Source organism: Balaenoptera musculus, chromosome 20 (genome assembly GCF_009873245.2).
Source record: "Balaenoptera musculus isolate JJ_BM4_2016_0621 chromosome 20, mBalMus1.pri.v3, whole genome shotgun sequence".
In the NCBI taxonomy this organism is placed as follows: Eukaryota; Metazoa; Chordata; class Mammalia; order Artiodactyla; family Balaenopteridae; genus Balaenoptera; species Balaenoptera musculus.
The window spans coordinates 45,024,633-45,047,232 of record NC_045804.1 but is presented as its reverse complement, the minus strand read 5'-3'; the positions used below and the strand labels follow the sequence as shown (position 1 = coordinate 45,047,232).

General features: G+C 37.6%; 2 protein-coding genes across 8 annotated transcripts in view; one reads left to right on the top strand and one right to left on the bottom strand.

Annotated features, from left to right (window-relative positions):
* SLC6A4 (solute carrier family 6 member 4) overlaps positions 1-7,580 on the top strand; it is a 35,047-nt gene extending 27,467 nt beyond the window's left edge. For all 5 annotated transcript variants that reach the window (XM_036837720.1, XM_036837723.1, XM_036837721.1 and 2 more), the window contains 2 exons: positions 1,038-1,205; positions 5,279-7,580. In XM_036837720.1, the coding sequence (XP_036693615.1) occupies positions 1,038-1,205; positions 5,279-5,353 (243 nt within the window). In that variant the 3' untranslated portion in view covers positions 5,354-7,580. The remainder of the gene's footprint in view (positions 1-1,037; positions 1,206-5,278) is intronic.
* Positions 7,581-19,571: 11,991 nt separating this feature from the next.
* NSRP1 (nuclear speckle splicing regulatory protein 1) overlaps positions 19,572-22,600 on the bottom strand; it is a 52,767-nt gene continuing 49,738 nt past the window's right edge. For 2 of the 3 annotated variants that reach the window (XM_036837210.1, XM_036837212.1), the window contains exon 7: positions 19,572-21,158. In XM_036837210.1, the coding sequence (XP_036693105.1) occupies positions 20,120-21,158 (1,039 nt within the window). In that variant the 3' untranslated portion in view covers positions 19,572-20,119. The remainder of the gene's footprint in view (positions 21,159-22,600) is intronic. The other variant, XM_036837209.1, reaches the window with a different exon arrangement.

Below are 22,600 nucleotides of genomic sequence, written 5' to 3'. Positions count from 1 at the left end.
TCCTCCTGGACTTAGGATAACACTGTTCTGAAGATGAATGTGTGTTTAACAATTTCCCATTTTATTATCTGAAGAGAAAGAAAAAAAAGATATAAATAGATGTTTAAGCCCACAAATAATTTACATTACTGTCTTCTTTATGACTATGAAATAATAAGATAAAATTAAATCAAGAGCAATAACGATTTCAGCACAGCGGTTACTAGGCAAAAACTGGTATTTACGCTGTCTCTGGAAACCAAACTGAAATAAGAAAACTCATAAACCGAGTGTTGGGAGCACACCATGGAATTTTTCTTGGTCGGAATCTTCACTGAATTTTCACGTAAAAAGTGTACTGAGCTGCTTTTTCCTTCCATTATTCCTTTCATTACAAGGGCCTGTGGCAGGCAGTCATTTATTGTCAAGATGCCTCACGGCAGAGCCATCCTTGTTGAAATCCCAGTTCTTAGCCTGGGGTTAATGCAAGGAAAGGGGGGAGAAGGAGAACTTACCTAGGACCCTGAGTCTTCTCCAGGTCTTGAGAACCTTATTATGTCTCCTGGACCTAGGTGCCTTCCATCTTACCAAAAACAATCACCACAGAGAAACGCAGGAGGAAATGAAAACAAAGCAGAAAGAAATATGAAGCCCTAGGACTGGCAGGAGCTGTGGAGAGGTCTCCCAGTTTATTCCTCCACTGTCTCACAAATCGGGGCCTGAACCACTCCTGATGGATGCCAGTCTCTTCTCCTTTGCCCTGAAAGGGGCGCTGTAACCCCCCTAAATAACCTTCTGAGGCCTTGGCATCCCCACTGTAGGGGCTGAGGTGGGGGGTAGGGAGGAAAATCAAGATAAGCCCCTAACGGCTTCATTGTTGGCAGCTGAGGCACAGAAATTAGCGACTTCTTTGTGTCAGAGTTCAGTCTAGGATATATAACACTTAGGCAATTTCCTGAAAGTGTCTTAGCTTTAGTGTTCAGTGTTTGTGGTATCCAGACTGTCTCTGTGTGGATATCGTGAAGATTTTTTAATGTTTCTTGGAATTTCTGTTTTAGTTCATCATTTGCAGTTTTTTGATGAGCCCACCACAGCTACGACTTTTTCAGTATAATTATCCTCAGTGGAGCATCATCCTGGGTTACTGCATAGGAACCTCATCTTTCATCTGCATCCCGATGTATATAACTTATCGGCTGATCATCACTCCAGGGACACTTAAGGAGGTATGTGCTAGTGTGCGTGTGTGTTCAGATTGGTAACTGTTTGTGGAGAAAAGGGTTCTCTTCTTATGCTCTATTCAAAGGATATAAGTCCACCACAAGAATTCACCAGGAGGCTCTTAGTCTTATATAATTATATAACTATACCATCGTGTAGCCTCTAATAGCTGCCACTGTCACCTTAAGGCATCTCCCATAAGCCTCAAGTACAAAGGTGAAAGAGTGAGCTGGCCATTTGGATGCACCATAGCACACAGCTTGGTGTATAGCATTCTAAACATATCAGAAAACTGCTTTGCCTCCTGCATGGCATTGGGCATGGACATCAGATCAGTGGTGTCTGGAGCAATAACGCAAATTTGATTCAAGTGGATTTAAATTAAATCCACTTGGTTTAAGTGGAGATTATGATGGAAAATGTCTGTGGTCATTTTCTAACAGCAGTGTGACAAGGGCCGTTTTGAAAATCATCACTAAATAAGGGTGTTGCAACAATATCGTAGTTTTAGTTCAAGTCACTGGAGTGAAAAAAAAAGTTGCCATTTTAGCAAGATTCATGTCAGTAAATGAATAATGTGCTGTAAAAATTTCAATAACAGAATCTTACAATTTGTATAAGATTGTATATATTTTAAAGCATCTTCATGTAGACTATTTTATTTTGTTATCAAAATACTTTGTGAGGTGGATGGGCAGGTATCATTAGCAGACAAAGATACTGAGTCTGGGAATAATGCTGCTCATAGTTTCCTTATTTCAGTGACTTGTCCAGGGATACACAGTACAGGGAGGCTCAGAATCCAAGTCTTCTGGTTTTTGGTCCAATGCTCTTTCATGTTTAGGTGCAGCTTCTCTTTTGTGTCCTCAGGGTACTAATAGTTTGCTAATGTAGAAATTGGCTCTAGAGGTTAGGGGGAGATGAGTTGCCACTTTTCATCCTGTACTGCCAGAGTTAGTGTTTAGGCTGCCAGGATTCCCAGCAATGTTACAATTGAAAATGCTTGGGTCATTACTTGTTTGGTTGTGTTTCTTGCCATAGTAAGGTTACTGTGGCAGTAGAGCCTGAAGGAGTGGCCACTTATAAGTCTGTGGGTGGGTGCTTTTGTAGGAGACAAGCTCAAAGGTGAAGAGTGGTATTTGGGGGAAAGCTAGAGGGACTGTGCTCTATAATGACGTGAGAGCATAGGTGGGCTAGTCTATGGGCTCTTAGAAGCAAAACTTAAATATCAGATCATCACACTCATCTTCCTAAAACATTTCACAAGAAACATGAAGCAAGAGAACATGAGGCCATTAAACAAACATCATCTCTTTTCTAAGAACTGAGATTGCTTCTTTTTCCAAACAGAAAGACTGAATTCTAGGTGAACAGAATTAGTAATTCTGCAAGGAGTTACTAATTTCCTACACCCAAAACAGTCCTATCACAACCTCATTCCTCCCAAAGGGGCTTGGACTCTGGTGTTGCCTGAAATACTCGCTCAGACCAGAGTCATTGTACTTGCTCCTTCAGGTTGTCCTTTATGGCAGTCATGATAGTCCACTGGCCCAGCTGACTCAAACCCAGAGGCCAAGGTCGGGGGTGGGAACTCTAGTTAGGTTAATAAATTTCAGTATTCTTTGGTCACAGACTGTACCTCAAGTCTTGATCATCTTTCTTGCAAATTGCCCCTGTTGGCCACAAGGAAATGCTACCCAAAGGTGTATAATTAACAGAGCTCAGATCCATTAGTAGTAGAGGTAAGGCCGATTGCAGGGTCATGTTTGTCATAGGCCACCAGATGGGAAACAGTGGGTTACCAGGAAGCATCATGATATAGCTGGTCAAGGGGGCCTAGGAGGGAAAAGACTATGGCAAGTCATTTACCTGCTCTGGGCCTTAGTTTCTTCATCTTTAAAATGTGCTCACTGAATTGGATTAACATTTCCAAAGTATGTTTTAAGGAGTAGTAGTAGTTCCGTGGGATATCAATAAGTGTTACTGCTGGGGGAAAAAGGTTACGTGGTCAAATAATTTTGGAGAATGCTGGATTAAGGCAAGGTAAATAGGTCTCTTTACTACAGGATTTCTCAAAAGCCTTAACATGCCTATGTGCATGCTTAATTTCTGAGAAGAATAAAGCATGCCATGTTTTTGCCAAGCACCCCAAGGGACTAAAATTTTTTTGTGAATACCAGACTTGACGGTCTGTAACATTCTATCTATGAGGGAGAGAGAACTCATATAAAATTTTGGTATGATTAAAAAGAAAAAAAAAAGTAAAATTCTTAACTCTTCTGGGCCCTAGCCATATACAAGGCTACAGTTTGTGGAGTGAGCCACCACTTGCTCACCTGTGATTTGGAGGCTATCATGTGCATCTGCAACCTGGAAGTCTCAAGGTTGGAGTCATCAACTGGATTAGGTCACTGCCCCCAGAAGCCCCTAGTAATCTGCACAAAGACACTGGGAAGATGGTCCCTAATAAGTTAGCATTCATGAAGATGGCAACAGTGATCCATTGCTTAGATGACTGCCTTGCAGAAGGCCAGGGACTGGCAAATTTTGAGAGCAATAGTAATGTGGCAACTGGAATGCTGCTGAAATACGGAAGACGAAGGTGGACCTGGCATTTTGGGAGATCAGCAGCCAGAAGGGCAGGAGAATGGGCAGGTGGGGGCTAGGGCACAAAAGCCAAATGTTCTACTTTACAGTGTTGTTCACTGTGGGTCTTGCCTCTACCCTACATCTGACTGCTCTTCTCTCTCTGCACAGCAGAGCTCCACTGAAGACTAGTTAGAGTGATGTGTCCAGTTCCCAATTAGCAAGGCCTAATTCTCCTTAAGCAGTTATGGGTTACAGATTCATCTATGGGAAAGGATGGTTTGTGAAATTTTGCTTTCTATGACTTGACATGTCCAGGTAGTTGATGAGCACTGCAGCAACTCGTTTTCAAATGGATTTCCAGTGTGAGATTTTAGTTCTTGAATATTAAGGTCATTAGGAACACAACATGTACAATTTTGTGAACTTCATTACCTATGAGAATGGGAACTTTTAAAATTCCATAGGCCCTGCTCCCTAAAGAAGAATCAACCCCCAGAACCAGGAAATAAAAATGACTGAAGGGGACTACATACTTTTTCAATCCAAAATAAAAAGGATAAGTAGCAGAGCTTCACCTAAAATCAATAAATCAAAATATGCTTTCAGATCCAATTTTGCCTTGCTCACCATATATACAGACTTTTGGCATCAAAGATTTTACTGAGCAACTTACTTACTTAACAAAGATTTTTTTCTAAACTCTGCAGTGCTCCCACATCCCTGAGCTGCTTCGTGTCACTGATGCTAAGTTTTGCAAGGCAGGCTGTATATTTCATACCCAAGCCCAAGCATATTCAGATCTGTCCCAAAGCTTCTGTGTACCTCAGCTGTTTCTAAAGTAAAAATTCTCAGCCTTTTCCCTGTGCTAAGTTCTACGTCAACATGAGATTGCTTTAGGAATGATGATTTAAATGGGCACATCTTTTAAAATTTAATTATGTAATAATTTGCACCCTTGTATGAACTAACCAGTGCTCCTTTACAGTAAATTCAATTAAATCAGTAACATCCCTGGCTGTTACAGTGGCTGATGGCACTGTGCACTGTGCCTGTAGCATGTAGGCGGGCACAAGGAGCATGGCTGAGGTGGGGGGAGCCAGAACCCAGAGCTCATTTCTGCTCCCAAGCCCTGTGGGCCACATGAAGCCTCCTCTGACAAGAGAAAAGGATGCCCTTTCCCAGGCCATCAAAGGCATGTTACAGGCCAGCAGAGGTTCTATTGAAGGTCCATCATTTCTCCCATTAGTGTTATGATGACTTTCTTAATTAGTTTACAGATGCTTATATAGTTCCTGAATATGCCATTTTTACCCATATTTGAGAATAAATTGCGGATTCCTTTCTTAAGGAAAGTCAGTAAGACTATTCCAATTTACTATTAAATGCCATTTAAATGCTACTTAACCTTTGTTTTAATATTAATATTGAAAAAAATTTTAAACTGTTAAATTATAAGAATATTTATAACATCATGTTTTCTTCCTAACAGCGTCTTATTAAAGGTATCACTCCAGAAACACCGACAGAAATTCCCTGTGGGGATATCCACTTGAATGCTGTGTAAAACATCAATGAAAGGAAAATGGCTTCCCAACAAGCTCTTCCTCCAGTTCTGACAAGTCACACCTTGCCTTCTCCCTCTAAGTCAATGAGTTGCCAGCTAAGCCTGCCGATGGAAGGGCCTTCTTCATAGAGACACAGTCCCAAAAGACTATGGTGCCCAGACTCTTATGGCCTCTAGCCACTTCTTTCTGTGAAATCTCCCAGACATGTTATCATGTTAGACTCTGTGATGCAGCTGAAGTGGACTGCTTTGGATGTGTGAGGGTGTGTATGGAGGTGATGAAAACCACCATATCGTCAGTTAGGATTAGGTTTAGGATCAAGTCTGTGAAAGTCTCCTGTATCATTCCTTGTTACGATCATCAGTATCTAACATCGTTTGCTTCCAAAGGTTTCACTGTTCATGAATGCATAAACCATTTAGGAGAAAACAGGGATACTGTCTTGCTAGCCATATATTTCCTGAGTAGCATAGAATTCTATAGCTGGAATCTACTAGAACCCTGTAACCTGTGTGCTGCTCTGGAGTCAGGAGAGGAAGATGTAAGAAGCTAAGCTGAAAAATAATGTGTACGTGTGAGCATGTGTGTCTGTGTATACTGTTGTTCCAGTGTATCCCTATCTCTATTCTAATACTTTGGGCCCGTTACAAACTATGAATTCCTCTAGTTTTTCTTACATTAACAAATTCCACCTACTGAAATTTGTATGTATGTTATTATTTGAAGGGTATAATTACTACAACATGCTCTGCCACCTGCTCCTTTTCCAATGACACTACTTTAGCCCATACATCTTCCTTATGGGCATGCTTTAGTATTTCCTGCACTTCAACTGCCATCTTCCTGTCTCTCTCTGCTAAACATTCAGGATAATGTTCCACAGGCAAATCTGGCCTATTTCATTAGTCACTGTGGCTTGGCTATGAACTACTTTGAAGATGAATATTGATAAATGCATCTTCAGTGTTCAGTTGACTATCTGGTTTAAGCTCTGTCTACTTCAAATGACTCCGTTTAACCATTAAGGTTACTTGGCTTTGTAAAGAGTGGATAAATCAAATTTTCACAGGGTGTAGAGATCTGGTACCCTGACCTAAACCAAGGTCATCCTCAACCCAAAAGTAATTGGAGAGTCTGGGTTAGCCTTAAATGCACCTCCTCCCAACCCCTTGACCCTTCCTGGTTGGCTACCAGGATAGTGAGCCCTCCAGATAATATTCAAGACTGAGTCTAAGTAAGCCTGATTGGAAAAGGGTCAGTTAAGTGAATAACCTTACACGCCACATAAAACCCTTAATACAGATCAAGTATATTTGACCTTCAGTGGCTTGGGACTCTCAGATGCATAGGTAGAGAAGCAAATTTTACCTTGTAGTGTGAGATTTCCTTACCAAAATCTTAAAGGGAGTAAAGCCTAGTCAATGATAAAAGGACTCAATGATCTGGCCCCATATCACATCAGTCCTCTGTATAAATCTAACTTAATCCTAACAACCTTATAGAAAGAAGATCCATATAGCAGAGGCCTAGTTTAATCTAATTATAGAGCTTCCTCCCTTGGCTTCCTTTCCCCAACACTATTCCCTGGCCATCTTCCTGTATTCCCCCTACATTCTTCTATTTCTGATTCTTTGCTTTTCCCAGCAGAATATTTTCCTCATAGATGTTAGCTGCCGAGAAGTTTCCCAAAATACTAGAGGAAAAGAGAGGGGGATTTTAAAATGACTGTTAACTGACCTACCTTCATTATCTTCACTCTTTCATTCCTTCCTGCTACCTCATGTCCATTCTCTTTGCTTTCTAGCATGCTGAAAGGAGAGAAGTTATATAAGTGGCAGCGTATTCGGTGGTAAATAGCTTTGCAAATTTAAGAACTTGCTTTATAAATATATTCAGATATGTATTCCCCCCATCCCACACACACTTATGCATTTTCCAAAGATACCATTTTTTAAAAAGCACTTTTTCAAACAAAGTTTTGTCAAGCCAGGTGTTATACAGGTGTTTTGAAAAGTTTTCAAATGTCACTAGACAGAAAAAATCCAAAATCTCTCCCCAGCATAGTTTGCATTTACTTGACCCCTATTTATCAATACTACCGTGGATTTTTTTTTTTTAAGGAAAACTTGAGTTGGTAAATGGACTTTAATCTTTTAAAGACCTTTTACATCTAATGTAGCATTTACATAAAAGTAAAAAATAAAAATGGACTGAATTGTAAAGTTATTTAAGTACTGAAGTTAATTTTTTTTCTGTGACTTTATTAGTGAGAAATACCTGAGAAATAGGCAAGACACAAGCAAAGGCATGGAGGCAGTTCAGTTGATTGAGTTTGTTCCTATACGTTGACATGTAATGGAGTCCGAAGAATTCATCTTTATTCCAAAAAACTTGCAACCCATTTAAAACTTATTCCATTTGTTGTGTGGAATGCATATGACTTGTAACCTAAATTCATTGCCCTGGCTGCCCCATGTAGAGATGGATGCAAAGACCCCAACAAACCCAAAGTCAATGTATTAGCTCCAAAATCAAACAATGACAATCAAATCAAATAATAAATCTCAAATTAAGGCAAAAAGTTATTCTTGAGATGAGTCACTCTCTCACTGTCCCTGCTTTTTACGAAACTTGTTAATTTGGTGCTACCAATCTCAATATTTAAGTGTAAGTATGAATTTCCATTTAACTCACCCACCCCACCCTGACCCCTTAAAAGGGAGATTATTCTCCTAGAATTAGAACAATATTCTTTTGATAATTAGGAAAGGCTGACCTGATACATTGTATCTGTTGTATAACTGATTTGGAGGTCACTGTCAAGCAAAGCTTAAAACCATGGAATGCAGTGGCTTAACTGCTGTTCTTACGCATTTTAGACAATGCTTAGCTACCCAGTGGTACAATCCATACCTGGTTCCTTTCATAGCATGTTTCTTTGCTCATAAATCAACACCTGGTGCTTAAGATATCATTAAATAAGGCAGTATTCAGAAGGCATTTTCTACCCTCCCTTTTTTCTTTTATTGTCAGAGATGGGTGGGGAAGTGAAATAGTAGATTCCTCAGAGAGACTATACTACAACCTGTCATCCCCATAAAGCAATAAAAGCAAAATAGTCCTATGCTAAGTGGAAGAAGTTGTATACTTTAAAGTCATCATTATTACACAAAAGGCTCTAAATTAGGAAGGGGAACTTAGAAAATGCTTGCTTGAGAAGTATGTTAGAGATTGAAATTTATAAATCCAAATATGGAAAAAAACCCATTAAGACAGGGAACATTCTTACACTGTGGAAAGCTTTCCTGGTCCACTTGAAACATTCTGAATTCTTTTCTTCAATATCAGAGATAAGTCAGTGATATTTATTAAAATTTGTCACGTTCAGTTCCATGGAAGGACTATTTTAAAAGCTCTAAATCTTTTTTTCTTACTTTTTATAGTATCACCTTTTCCCCTCATTGCTTAACTGTCTCTAAATTTCAATGATAGAACAATATTTTAAAGTTCAGATAACTACATTTAGAGGCAGAAACAAACCTAGCTAATTTCTCTACTTTTCTTGGGATCTGGAATTTTCTAAAGGAAGGTGAGCTTAAGTTTTATTTCCTCTCCTAGAATGAAATAATGCCCCTCTCAATTGTTTAGTAGGCATTTACCACAATGGAAAAGATGGAATCTTAAATATGTCTTTCCTTTTGTTACATACAGTTGGAATCCATTCAGTACTGTTTCTACATTAGGTGTTTCAAAACAAATCATCTTTTCAGGAGAAGTCTTTATTTTCTGGAAATAATTCACAGTATATTTCAATTGGAATTTCAGGTTGTATTTCTCTTACCAACACATCATAAAATTCACACCAAATTGCTCTACCACCTATGCAAGTTTTCCCCTTAAGCTATCAAAAAGAGATTATTTCTTTGGCCAAATCTAATTTGGAACCAGTGTGCATTGGTGGAGCATGTCATCAGAAGAAAGTTTTACGTCTGCTGAACTAAGAAGAACCTTATCATTTAGGAGAGAGAAAAGATGATTTCAGTCCTTCAGTTCTACAACTGAAGACTACAATTATAGTAGATAATTTATTTCTAACAATTTGTAAACACTGACAGTCCAAACAACAAATATTTAGGAAGGAGCAGCTAGCCCATCTCTATGCTAAAATACCTAAATTTCCATAAATAAATAAGAACATTTGCTGTTTTTTTAAAAAAACCTATCTGATTCTTACTCAAACTCTAATATGATAAGTGTACCTTATCTTAAAACTTGATACATGAAAAATGCAAAGTTTAAAGGATAAAATTAGGGACTTTACATAAGAATTTGCAGTTATTTCTCCAGTGGCATTTCAAATATGATTTGATTTACAAAAAACATTTTCAGGATACTCTGTGTGTTGAACATATCAATGAGGTGCTTCAAAGTGTGGATTATATAGTTAGTTGAATTATATAAATGGTATTTCTTTTTCCTCATCTTTCCTTTCTTCTTCCACATTATTTAGAGCTAAGAATAAATAAATTTCTTCCACTATTCACCTGTCAACAGTGGTAATATGAAATTTTCCATGAAACATTATTTTTTAAATGAAACATGTTTATTTTTAAACTTTAGTGACAGAATTAAAACCTGTTTTATTTATACAAAATAGGAGTCCCCTCTTTAAGATGCATGAAATGCCCATGTATACATTTATGCAGTTTAGTCATAAATGTTCCAAACTATATTTTAAGATATCAGTAAATGCCTTTTGTTGTGAACTATTACTGTAATAACTCTTAACATCATGATGAATAGATTCTGTCTCATTAAAAAACAAAACAGAATAAAACCAAAAAAAACCTTTCCAAACTCTTAAGGTTAAAAGAAAAATCTTAACTGTATATTGTCAAAACATTTACACATCCCCCAAAACATCACTGCATGTGGGACTTCCCTGGTGGCACAGTGGTTAAGACTCCATGCTCCCAATGCAGGGGGCCTGGGTTCGATCCCTGGTCTGGGAACTAGATCCCACATGCATGCCACAACTAAGAGTTCCATGTCACAACTAAGGCACCGGCGAGCCACAACTAAGGAGCCTGCCTGCTGCAAAAAAGGAGCCCACCTGCCACAACTAAGACCAGATGCAACCAAATAAATAAATATAAAATCACTGCATGTGATTTGCAAATACTTAGCATCAAAAGTACCTAGAGTTAGAGATATTAAATTTCAGTAAAGCTAAATAATTACAATTTTTGCAATTTGTGCAGAGCTTCAGTTTATAATGTGCTTTCACATAGATCATCTCATTGGATCATCAGAACTCTGGGTGACATGGCTGACAGGTGTTACTTCCCCCATTCTGCAGATAAGGAGCCTGAGGCTCAGAGAGGTCAGCTGATTTGCCCAGGTTCACACAGCTGGAAAGTTCTAGAACAGGCCTTATACCTAGGTTTTCTGATTGCAGGCCAAACATTACTTGCATGTCTTTCTTTAAAATCATCACCCATATAAAACTCTTAAAGAGAGCATAGGCAAAACATTCTATGACATAAATCATGCCAATGTTTTCTTAGGTCAGTCTCCCAAGGCAATAGAAATAAAAACAAAAATAAACAAATGGGACCTAATCAAACTTACAAGCTTTTGCACAGCAAAGGAAACCATAAACAAAATGAAAAGACAACCTACAGAATGGGAGAAAACATTTGCAAATGATGCAACTGACAAGGGCTTAATCTCCGAAATATATAAACAGCTCATACAACTCAACAACAAAACAACCCAATTGAAAAATTGGCAGAAGACCTAAATAGACATTTCTCCGAAGAAGACTTACAGATGGCCCTAGGCACATGAAAAGGTGCTCAACATCACTAATTATTAGAGAAATGCAAATCAAAACTACAATGAGGTACCACTTCACACCGGTCAGAATGGCCATCATTAAAAAGTCTACAAATAACAAATGCTGGAGAGGGTGTAGAGAAAAGGAAACCCTCCTACTCTGTTGATGGGAATGTAAGTTGGTGCAGCCACTATGGAAAACAGTATGGAGGTTCCTCAGAAAACTAAAAATAGAACTACCATATGATCCAGCAATCCCACTCCTGGGCATACATATCTGGACAAAACTATAATTAGAAAAGATACATGCACCCTTATGTTCATAGCAGCACTATTCACAAGTAGCCAAATGTCCATCAACAGATGAATGGATAAAGAAGATGTGGTACATATATATAATGGAATAGTACTAAGCCATAAAAAAGAATGCCATTTGCAGCAACACGGATGCAACCAGAGATTATCATACTAAGTGAAATAAGTCAGAAAGACAAATACCATATGATATCACTTACATGTGGAATCTAAAATATGACACAAACGAACCTATCTACAAAACAGAAACAGACTCACAGACATAGAGAACAGACTTGTGGTTGCCAAGGGGAAGGGGAGAGGGGGAAGGATGGACTGGGAGTTTGGGGTTAGTAGATGCAAACTATTCCATTTAGAATGGACAAACAGCAAGGTCCTACTGTATAGCACAGGGAACGATATCCAATCTCCTGGGATAAACCATAATGGAAAAGAATATTAAAAAAAAATAATGTAGGGACTTCCCTGGTGGTGCAGTGGTTAAGAATCTGCCTGCCAATGCAGGGGACACGGGTTCGAGCCCTGGTCTGGGAAGATCTCACATGCTGCGGAACAAATAAGCCCGTGTGCCACAACTACTGAGCCTGCGCTCTAAAGCCCATGAGCCACAACTACTGAGCCCGCGTGCCTAGAGCCCGTGCTCCCCAACAGGAGAAGCCACCGAATGAGAAGCCCGCGCATGGCAACGAAGAGTATCCCCCACCCGCCGCAACTAGAGAAAGCCCACATGCAGCAGTGAAGACCCAACACAGCCAAAAATAAATAAATTAATTAAAAAAAAAGAATGTATATATAACTGAGTCACTTTGCTGTACAGCAGAAACACAACATTGTAAATCCATTAAAAAAATGTCTTAACTAAAAACATCATCCATAGAAGCGAAAATACAGATGCTAAATTCAAAAAGGAAAATCATGATGTGTTTCCAACAAACAAGGACATTCTCCTACATAACCACAATAGGACCATCAAAATCAGGAAAGTAGCATTGATACATTACTGCCATCTAACCTCAGACACCATTCAATGATGTCCTTTTACCAAAAGGATCCAGTCTAGAACCACACGTTCATGTCTCTTTTGTCTCCCTCAGTCTGCAACAGTTTTCCAGACTTTCCTTGCTTCATGAACTTGACACTTTTGAATATTACAAGCTAGTTATTCTGTAGAATTTCTCTCAATTTGATTTGATAATTGACTCATGATTAGATTCAAGCTAATATACATTTTTGGCAGAAATATCACAGGAATGTTGTGTTCTCAGCACATTCTATCACATCGAGTATGATTCAATTTTTGTCCCCATACTGGTGATATTAACTTCAATCACTTCATTAAGGTGGTTATCTGCCAGACTTTCTACCAAGTAAAGTTTCTTTTGTTTTTGTAATTAATATTTTGTAGGGGGTTTACTCTGAGACTGTGCGAATACAGTTCCTCATCTAACTTTCATTTTTTATGGATTCTTATTTTATTCAATGGATTATAATCAATTATTATTAATTTTGATGCTCAAATGGTTCCATATTTAGCCAGTGAGAATCCTTTCAAGCTGGCTCCAGTATCCTTTGACATGTCCCCATCATTCCTGGAACACTCACTTCCTTACCTTCTGGAGTAAGATGTTACAGTATCATCTTGTACTTTCTCTGCCACAGCCATTTCTCCAAGAAGTCCTGGTTTCTTTTAGTGAAGAATATATTTAGAACCCAAGATCTAGGTGCCAAGTATGCTCATTGGAGTGTCACTGATCCTGTCTTCTCACATGTGTGCACAAAAACACACATTTTCATCTATTATTATTTCTCTATCTTGAAAACTATGTGAGTTTATACCAGTAACTCCAGTTCCAAACCAACATTACAAAGTTCATTCTAATTTTCTCTCTTCATGTTTATAACCCCTTCTAGGGCAGTGAGAAACCTGGCTCCCATTATAACAAATATATTTACTTTTGATCAATATCCCTGAAGGTAAGCAATATTCCATTGCTGCTGTCACTGCCATCTACATAGCCCTCTTTACCCCATTCAGGTTCTGACACCTCATGCTGGGACTGTCCCTGTACAAATGCCCTTCTCACCCTGCTCAAGCTGACATCCCTTGTTGGGCAGTCACCATCACCACCCACTGCACAGATGCCCCCCCCTCCACCACCTGGGCTCAGATATCCTGAATGGACCTCCTTTCTGCATGGATTACCCCTCACATTCATTTGGGCTGCTCCTTCACGATGCTCTTCACTGTGTTTTAGTGACACCCAGCTCTGGGTCATGATAGCTTTACCTTGCTCAGCCCCACTTAATGGCTTTTGGACTGAATTGTTAGGGAAGGGATGGTGAAAAAGGAAGAGGACCGGTTTACATTCATTAATTTTTACAATTATAGCCTAAGAAAGCCATAGTCTTTTCTTAAGGGGCGGAGAGAGGAATGGGATTAGCAGTATAGGGGGATGGGCAAAGCTTGGACAAAGCATCTTCCAAGACAGAAACTTCAGTATTACAGTGTATCTCTAAACTCTTTTTCCAAAACCTTTCCTGCTTAGTATTCCTTTGATTCTTAAGGCTTTGTCTTCTTAACACAATTAAGAAGAATCTAGCACATATGGTACATAGCCCCCAATTTGCTGAATACATGAAAATAATGCAAACTTCATGTCATTTGTCTGGCCTAGTTTCCCTCCATAGTAAGTATGGCTCATGTCATACATTTTACCAAAAGCAAAAAAACTTTTCTGCACCTGTGTTAAGAGCAACCAGATAGGATTGAGAAGACAAGCTCAAGTCCTTTCTCATCCACTACCAAGCTAAGGAACCTTATTTAAGTCACTCAACTTTACTGGCCCCATCTCCTCATGGGTAATAATATACATATATACACACAATATATATACATATGATATATATACACACTAGTATTTACTGTGTGCTAACATCAGGCACAGCATTACATACATTGTTTCAAGCAATCCTCATATCAGTCTTATGAAAGAGACCCTTTTATTATCCTCATATTACAAATAAGGAAAAAATAAAGTTCAGAGAACTTAGATAATTTGTCCAAGATTATGCAGCAAGTGGTGGACCCAAGATTTCCAAGTCTCAGCTATTAAACCTGATGTCATACCATCTTAAAAACATTTTAAATTCGAGGAGTTATAGATGATTTCCAAGTTCATTCTTGTTTTAAAATTCTAATTTTAAGAAATACTTAACAGATATTAAAGTAAATGAAGTTAAAACAATGAAGTAAAAACTCTTCTAAATGTTCACTCATGCCAGCTATTATAGTAGGTACTGGGCATACAAAGTTGAGATCAGATCTTTGCCTTCAAACAACTAACATACAATCATTATACCATAATGCTGTGATAGTATTACCCACAGAATTAAAAGGAAACAGAGGTGTGGCTGAAACAAAGAAAGGTATTATAAGAGGTTTTCTGTAGGCAATCACACTTCAGTTTTAAAAATAAGGAGTTAGGCAAAAACATGACTTTCCAGGCAAAGCGATTAGTATGTGAGAAGGCACGGTTACCTTGAAACAGCACTGCGTAACTGGTACGATTGGAACAGGAGTAAACAAGGGGAGGGAGAAGGAAAATTAAAGACACTGAATCACAGGAACAGCTGTTTACCTATTCAGAAAATTTAAGTACATTATTTTAGACCTCATATATTTAAAAGAACACGTATCTAGCAACAAATATAATGAACCCCTTATTTATACTGGTCCCAATAATTCGTTATCAAAGAACTGCTGCCCTGTGCATAAGCCATTTGACTAATCAACATCTACATATTCTTCCTATAGAAATGACTAAGATTAACCAGCATGGCCAACATTCCTCCATTCATATATTAAAAATCTTAAATTACAAAAATGTTTACTGTGAGATATCTTATGCATACAGAATAATATATAAAACATATTTACAATTGATAGAGTGAATAGCCAAGTAACTACCACCCAGGTCAAAAAACTATTTCCAGCATCTAGAACCCATGTGTACGCTCCCATATCACAAATGGTATCTTGACTTTTGTAATTATTTCCTTGTTTTTCTTTAGTTTTACCACCTACCCATGTGTCTCTATACAGTTTTGCCTGTTTTATAAAAACTATATAAATTACTTTTTGTTTCTTACAACACTGAAATTCATCCTAGTTATACCTCTAGTATATTCATTTCACTGTATTGTGCATATATACACACTAGATTAATTTACTACTGATGGACATTTAGATTATTTCCAGTTTGATGGAAACACTATTATGAATATTCCTGATGCAGCTGTGTAAGACAAATGTGCAGCATCAGTGTTACTAGGTAAAGCCAAATTGTTTTCCAAAAAGATCCTACCAGTTTATCTGCCACTAGTAGCATATGACTTACTTTTTGCTCCATATCTCACCAACACTTGGTATTGTAAGTCTCTACACATTTTTGCCATTCCTGGTGGATGTATAATGGTATTCATTGTAGTACTAATTTGAACAAATTTTTATTCACTGCTGAGTCTACCTCATATCCATATGGAAAAAAATCTTAATCTCTATATTATACCACACACAAAAATTCATTGCAGGTGCATGGTAGATCTAAATGTGAAAAGAAGACAATAATGCTTCTAGAAGAGTGTTGTCCAGAACTTTCTGCAATGACAGAAATGTTCTATAAAGCTTCATTTCCCTCTATGGCAGCTCCTAGCTTCATACGGTTATTGAGCACTTCAAATATGTCTAGTGCAACTAAGGAACTGAATTTTAAATTTAACTTTTGATTAAGGTGAACTTTATCAAAATTAAAGATTTCTGTTCGCTAAAAATACCTTATGAGAGAGTGAAAAGGCAAGCCGTACTGAGGTAGAAGTTACTTGCAAAGACAACTCCTATCCATATAGAGAATCAGTACAGGTCATGAAGAAAAAGGCAGATAGTCCTACTCACCCACTTCAAAACAAAAATAGGCAGGACTTCCCTGGTGGCACAGTGGTTAAGAATCCGCCTGCCAATGCAGGGGACACGGGTTCAAGCCCTGGTCCGGGAAGATCCCACAGGCCGCAGAGCAACTAAGTCCGTGCGCCACAACTACTGAGCCTGCGCTCTAGATCCCTCATGCCACAACTACTGAAGCCCACGCATAGAGCCCATGCTCTGCAACGAGAAGCCACTGCAATGAGAAGCCTGAGCACCACAACGAAGAGTAGCCCCTGCTCGCCACAACTAGAGAAAGCCTACACGCAGCAACAAAGACCCAGCGCAGCCAAAAATAAATAAATAAAATTTAAAAACAATAGGCAAAAGAAACAGATTCTTCAAAAATGAGATATCAAAATGCTAATAAATATGAAAGTCATCAGGGAACCCCAAAATAAAACCATGAGATACCATCACACCCACCAGAACGGCTCAAATTAAAAGACAAAAAGACAAAGGTTAAACAATTACAAGTGTAAGCAAGAATGTGAAGCAACTGTAACTCTCATACATTGGAGTTTATTTTGGAAAACTGACGTTACCTATTATTATGAACATATACTTACCCTATGGATCAGCAATTCCATTCCTAGGACCTACCCAATCAATATATATATATGTACATACTAGAAGACAAATGTAAGAATGTTCCTAGAAGCATTATTCACAATAACCCCCAAATGGAAATAACTCAATGGCCATCAAGAGTAGATGGATAAATATTATACAATCAAGAAAACAAGCAAAATTAATCTATGGTGTTAAAAGTAAAGGCAGGGAGTAGGCTGGGAAATGGTTTGAGGGGAGCTTCTGTGGGGCAGGTAATGGTCTCTTTTTGAATTGGGTATGTTCACTGTGTAAATCCATTAAACTATGTACTCATGATATATGTACTTTTCTTTATGTTTGTTATACTACAATTTTTAAAAGCTTACTAAGAATATTCTGGCGATTTTTGGCACAGACTTATCAGAGGTGGAACCTTTTTGTGTCAAATAGGGCTTTTTTGGTAGAAATCTAAATCCAATTGGCCCAAGAGAAAAATACTGGTTTAAATATTGAAATATGATCTACTAGAGCCAAAGCTTCAAAAGCAATCATCAGGTCTTTGTCCTTCTCACCTCTCATTTCTGTTTTCTTTTGTGTGGGCTTTATTCTGTCAGGCAGTCAGGCACTCATTTTCCCATGTAACTCTGGAATTACTTCATCTTCACAGTCCAGAATTCTACTGGAAAACATCACTTTAAGTTATGACAAGTCTCAGAATTGGCCTATCTTGAGTCACATACCTTCCTGGACCTCTTTCAGCCCCATTTGAAACACTGGACTAAGAGTAGTGAAGGGTACTTTCCCAAGTGAAAATCAAGGCACTATTCTCAGAAATGGGGGAGTGAATGCCAAAGAGGCAAAAACATCTCTACATCTGGGGAAGGAGAGAGAAGAAACCCTTAATTTGCAGTTTCTCCCTGAGTTATGTCAAACTTGGTTAATAAAAGTATTATGTAACAGAGCTATCACATGATCCAGCAATCCCACTCCTGGGTATATATCCAGAAAAAACCAAAAACTCTACTTGGAAAAGATACATGCACCCCAATGTTCATAACACTATTTACAATAGCCAAGACATGGAAACAACTCAAGTGCCCATCAACAGGCTGGCTTAAGAAGATGTGGTATATATACACAGTGGAATATTACTCAGCCATAAAAAAGAATAAAATATTGCCATTTGCAGCAACATGGGTGGACCAAGAAAAGAACATGCTTAGTGAAGTCAGAGAAAGACAAATACTGTATCACTTATATGTAGACTCTAAAAAATAATTCAAATTAATCTACATACAAAACAGAAAGACTCACAGACCTAGAAAACAAGCTTATGGTTTCCAAAGGGGAGAGGGAGGAAAGGAGGGACAAGAGTATGGGATTAACAGATACAAACTACTGTACATAAAATAAATAAGCAACAAGCCTTTACTATATAGCACAGGGAATTATATTCAGTATCTTCTAATAACCTATAATAGAATCTAAAAAAAGAAAAACTGAATCACTATGCTATATACCTGAAACACAATAATGTAAATCAATTACACTTAAATAATTTTGTTTTTTAAATATGTAACTTTTCCTATCTAAACCATCCATGCTGCTTTAAGTCTCTGAATTACTGGGAGAGGGAAATCAACAGTTTCTTATCAGATCTCTCCACCTCCAGTCTCTTTCTCCTAGGCTTTATCTTGCATACTATAGTCAAATGAAATCTTCCCAATTTATGGCTTTAGTACGACAACCCTAACAAAGGAATCCAATTCTCTACCAAAGTTGAAGATTTTTAGCCTGTCACTCATGGTCTTCCATGATCTCACCCTAACTCTTTCACAGTTACATTATACTACACCCCTCTGTGTACACAAAGTCAGTACTTTTGAAGTGTTTGTCACTGTCACTGATATATTTTCAAGTATTAGGGTGTAACCGATATTTAATGTGTCAGTCAAGAGATACAGGCATTAGCTTTCTTGCTACTTTTCCTTTCTGGTTTAAAAAGTATAACAAAATGATTTATGAATGCTAAATTTGATCTTTTATATATATTTTCTTAAAGACAATATTCTTACTAAACTATGTTTATCCTTCTAAAATAAGACCATGTGGTAACTCTTCATGAAGTATGAGATAAAAATAGCACTTTCTTAATGGGAAGACTGTTAAGAGAACTGTTTTCTCTGTATGATTCATCCTTTTCACATGAATAAATTATTTACAGTTTATAACTTCAAATGGTTAAGTTTCAAAGAATACAGAAATTTGTTTTATTTTGATATATAAATAGAAACTCTAATAAGATGTACTATATTCTTTAGAGTATATTAAACAAGACATGTTCATAAATAGGCCACCTGGATCTTTAGGTAATTTCTTTAGGCTGAGTATCTCCATCTTTTCACCCTCAGCTAAAACTGATTTATACACATAACCAATTTACTAACTTGCTAGGGTTCCAGAATTAAAGTGATTTTTAATTAAAAAAAAGAGAAATTACGGCATGACATGAATGACATTATTTTTAAAATAAAATATAAGCATCAATTAAACATACAAATATATCACTATTTTAATTTTCATTTAAGTGAGTATGTTGTGGGCTAAAAAGCTTAGACAAGATGTGTGATCTGTATTTTATACTTTAATACAAATTTTAGAACATAAAGTAAAACAATATTCTCTGTTCAAATCCACATATTTTAATCTGAAACAATGACATTTATAAAACAAACAGCTCCTGCAACAAAAGCAACATAGAAGAGTTATTTAAATTATTTTTTAATGGTTGTAGTGAAGCCAATTTTCCTCATTAAGTACCTACAGGGATTCAGCACTCTCTTTAGGTTGCTTGAATACAACCAAGAATGTGGTATTGATAAGTAAATATTATATATTTAGTTAAACATTCAAGATAAAAGGATTGACTTCTGACTTAAATCTAAACCAAAAATGAATTTTGAAAATATATTTTAAAATACCCTCTCAACCACTGTTAACACACTCCTTTATGTGTTCACTCAACATTTTCCAGGAATTATAATTTTCTGTGCTTCCACAGGTCTTCCTATTGGGGCAGTTATCAATCATCTTCTTTCTCAATATATGTCTTTGCATTAACCCGTGCCATTTGCCGGGCCAAGTATCTGTCTCTCGCTGACATTACAGTTTCTTCGTTGCTCCTCTTTGCAAACTTGTTCACTGTCTCGTGTGGCCTCTCTTGTTCTTTGCCAGTCCCTAGGCATTCCTCTGTGATTCTGTGTTTTGCTCCCAGTGATGTGTCAGAACTAGAGGGTTTCTCTGGGTTTCTTTCTTTGTCCTTTTCCATGTTTCTCATTTTATTGGCTCTTTCCTGGTTAAGGAACCTATCCTTTGCCCTTTCTTGATTTCTTTCTGAAGATTGAACACTTACTTCTCGTTTTTCTCTATCTCTGTATTTATCACTGTTTTCATATCTTTCTTTCCTTGCTTTCATATGCTCTTCCTTTTCTTTGCTTTTCTCTTCCTTCTCTCCTCCTTTCTCAATATGTCGGTCATAATCATTTCGTTGTCTGTCTCTTTCTTGTTCTCTTGACGGGTATTTCTCCCTGTCTTTCTCCCTTTTCCATTCCCTATCACTTCTTTCTCTCTGGTCTCTTCCTCTCAGTCTATCTTCTTGTTCATGCCTCTTCCAGTGTGAATCTCTGTAACTGGCCTCTCTGTGCCTATGGGAATCCTTCTTTTCTTTTTGGTAATCACGGTCAGCGTAATAGTTGTCCTCCCTGGATTGTCTCTCTTGGTGCTGATCTTCTCTTTTCTCATGTCCTCTTGACTTGGAACTTTTTGTGTGGTATCTGGTACCATGCTCTCTTTCTTCACTAGATGACCGTGAGTGGGTATGACTCCTGTGGTGCCTGGAGTCATTTTTTAAGGTCTCTGTGCCCTTTTCCCTTCTGCAGTTCACTTTATTATCTTCTTCCATTTCATCATCCTCACTGATCTTAGCATCAAAGTCACTGTCTGCATCTGGGTTTTCCTCTACTTTCACAACAGTTTGGCGAATGCAGTTCTCATGAGGTGTTCTGTTTTCTGAACTTACTTCATCAGAATATCCCTTTGATTTCTCTTCTTTTATCCCAGACCTTAAGAAAAATAATGTAACAGAAAATGATACATTATCAATTATAGTAAATAAATGAAGTGTTCACATAAAGTTCATCAGTACTTAAGTCAATACACCTACACTATATAAACCTTCTGATTATCCCAAATTCGAAAAGGTGCTGCTGTCTATTTACCTTGTAAACATCTGCAAACTAGTATTTTCTAACCATTCCGAATATTTTCAATATTGGTAGAAATGAAAAAGTAAAAATCAGCCCTTCTGTATGGACCACTAGAACCTTCAGGCAGGGGTCTGTGCAAGGTCTTCATTTTTGCCAAGCACAGACAAAGAATAATTGGGAAAAGATATATTCTGAATATAAGTACTAGTTTACAACATGAGGTTCAAGTTGTGGTTTTGTTGGATTTTTACTTTATTTTTAAAAATATTTAAAAATAGTCCTGGAAGAAGATGAAGATAAATTTTTTCACAGCAAAATGGTGACAAAACCTAATTCTAAATATCACTAAATTATCTCTCTCATGACTGAAAAGGCACCAGCATCCTGCCCTACCCCTTGGCATCTTTTACAACAAAATGGAAATATGTGAATCAATCCAGCTATTACGATCAGTTACATTAACACTGTTTACATCACCTACATTTTCCCAGCCAATAAGCATGGTTAATTTATTTACATTACACATTTATTCTCACTAATCACTTACTCACCAAACAAAGCAACAACTATGGTTCTCTAGCAATTGCTGGCAAAAGTGTCTTGGCTAAAGGACTCACTAATAGTTAGGAATTCTATTATTAGACTCTGGGAATTGCAACTACTCTATGACATTATGGAGTTTCACAGCTGGCCTCACAACATTCCAGATGAAACTCTAATTTTTCATTCAAAAATTTCAGTCTTCAAATATGCTTTTTGAGACTCGCAATTCTCACCAATTTTACAATCAAAACCTAGTAGTTGGGGTGTAATCCCTTCTCTTCATCCTTAATTCCATTCTCCTGCATCTCCTCCTTCCCTAGCAACAAAGACTCAGACCCTCTTATCTGAATGTTTCTATTCCAAAAAATGATTTCCTTAGATACAAGTTTAAGACAAATTTTACCTTCAGCTATATACTTACACCATAATCATTTCACCATCCCTATAATATTTTATAATTTTATTCAAAAATCCTCCAATCCTTACTTTCTAGACCAGTATTAATAGAAATGTCTACAGAAATGGGGAATTCCCTGACGGTCCAGTGGTTAGGACTCAGCGCTTTCACTGCCGGGGCCCAGGTTCAATCCCTGGTTGGGGAAGTAAGATCCCACAGGCTGTGCAGCATGGCCAGAAAAAAAAAATGTCTACAGAAATAGTAATGTCTATATATCTGTGCTGTCCAATATGGTACCCACTAGCCAAATGTGGCAATGGAGTACTTGAAATGTGACTGTTGTGACCAAAATTTTAAA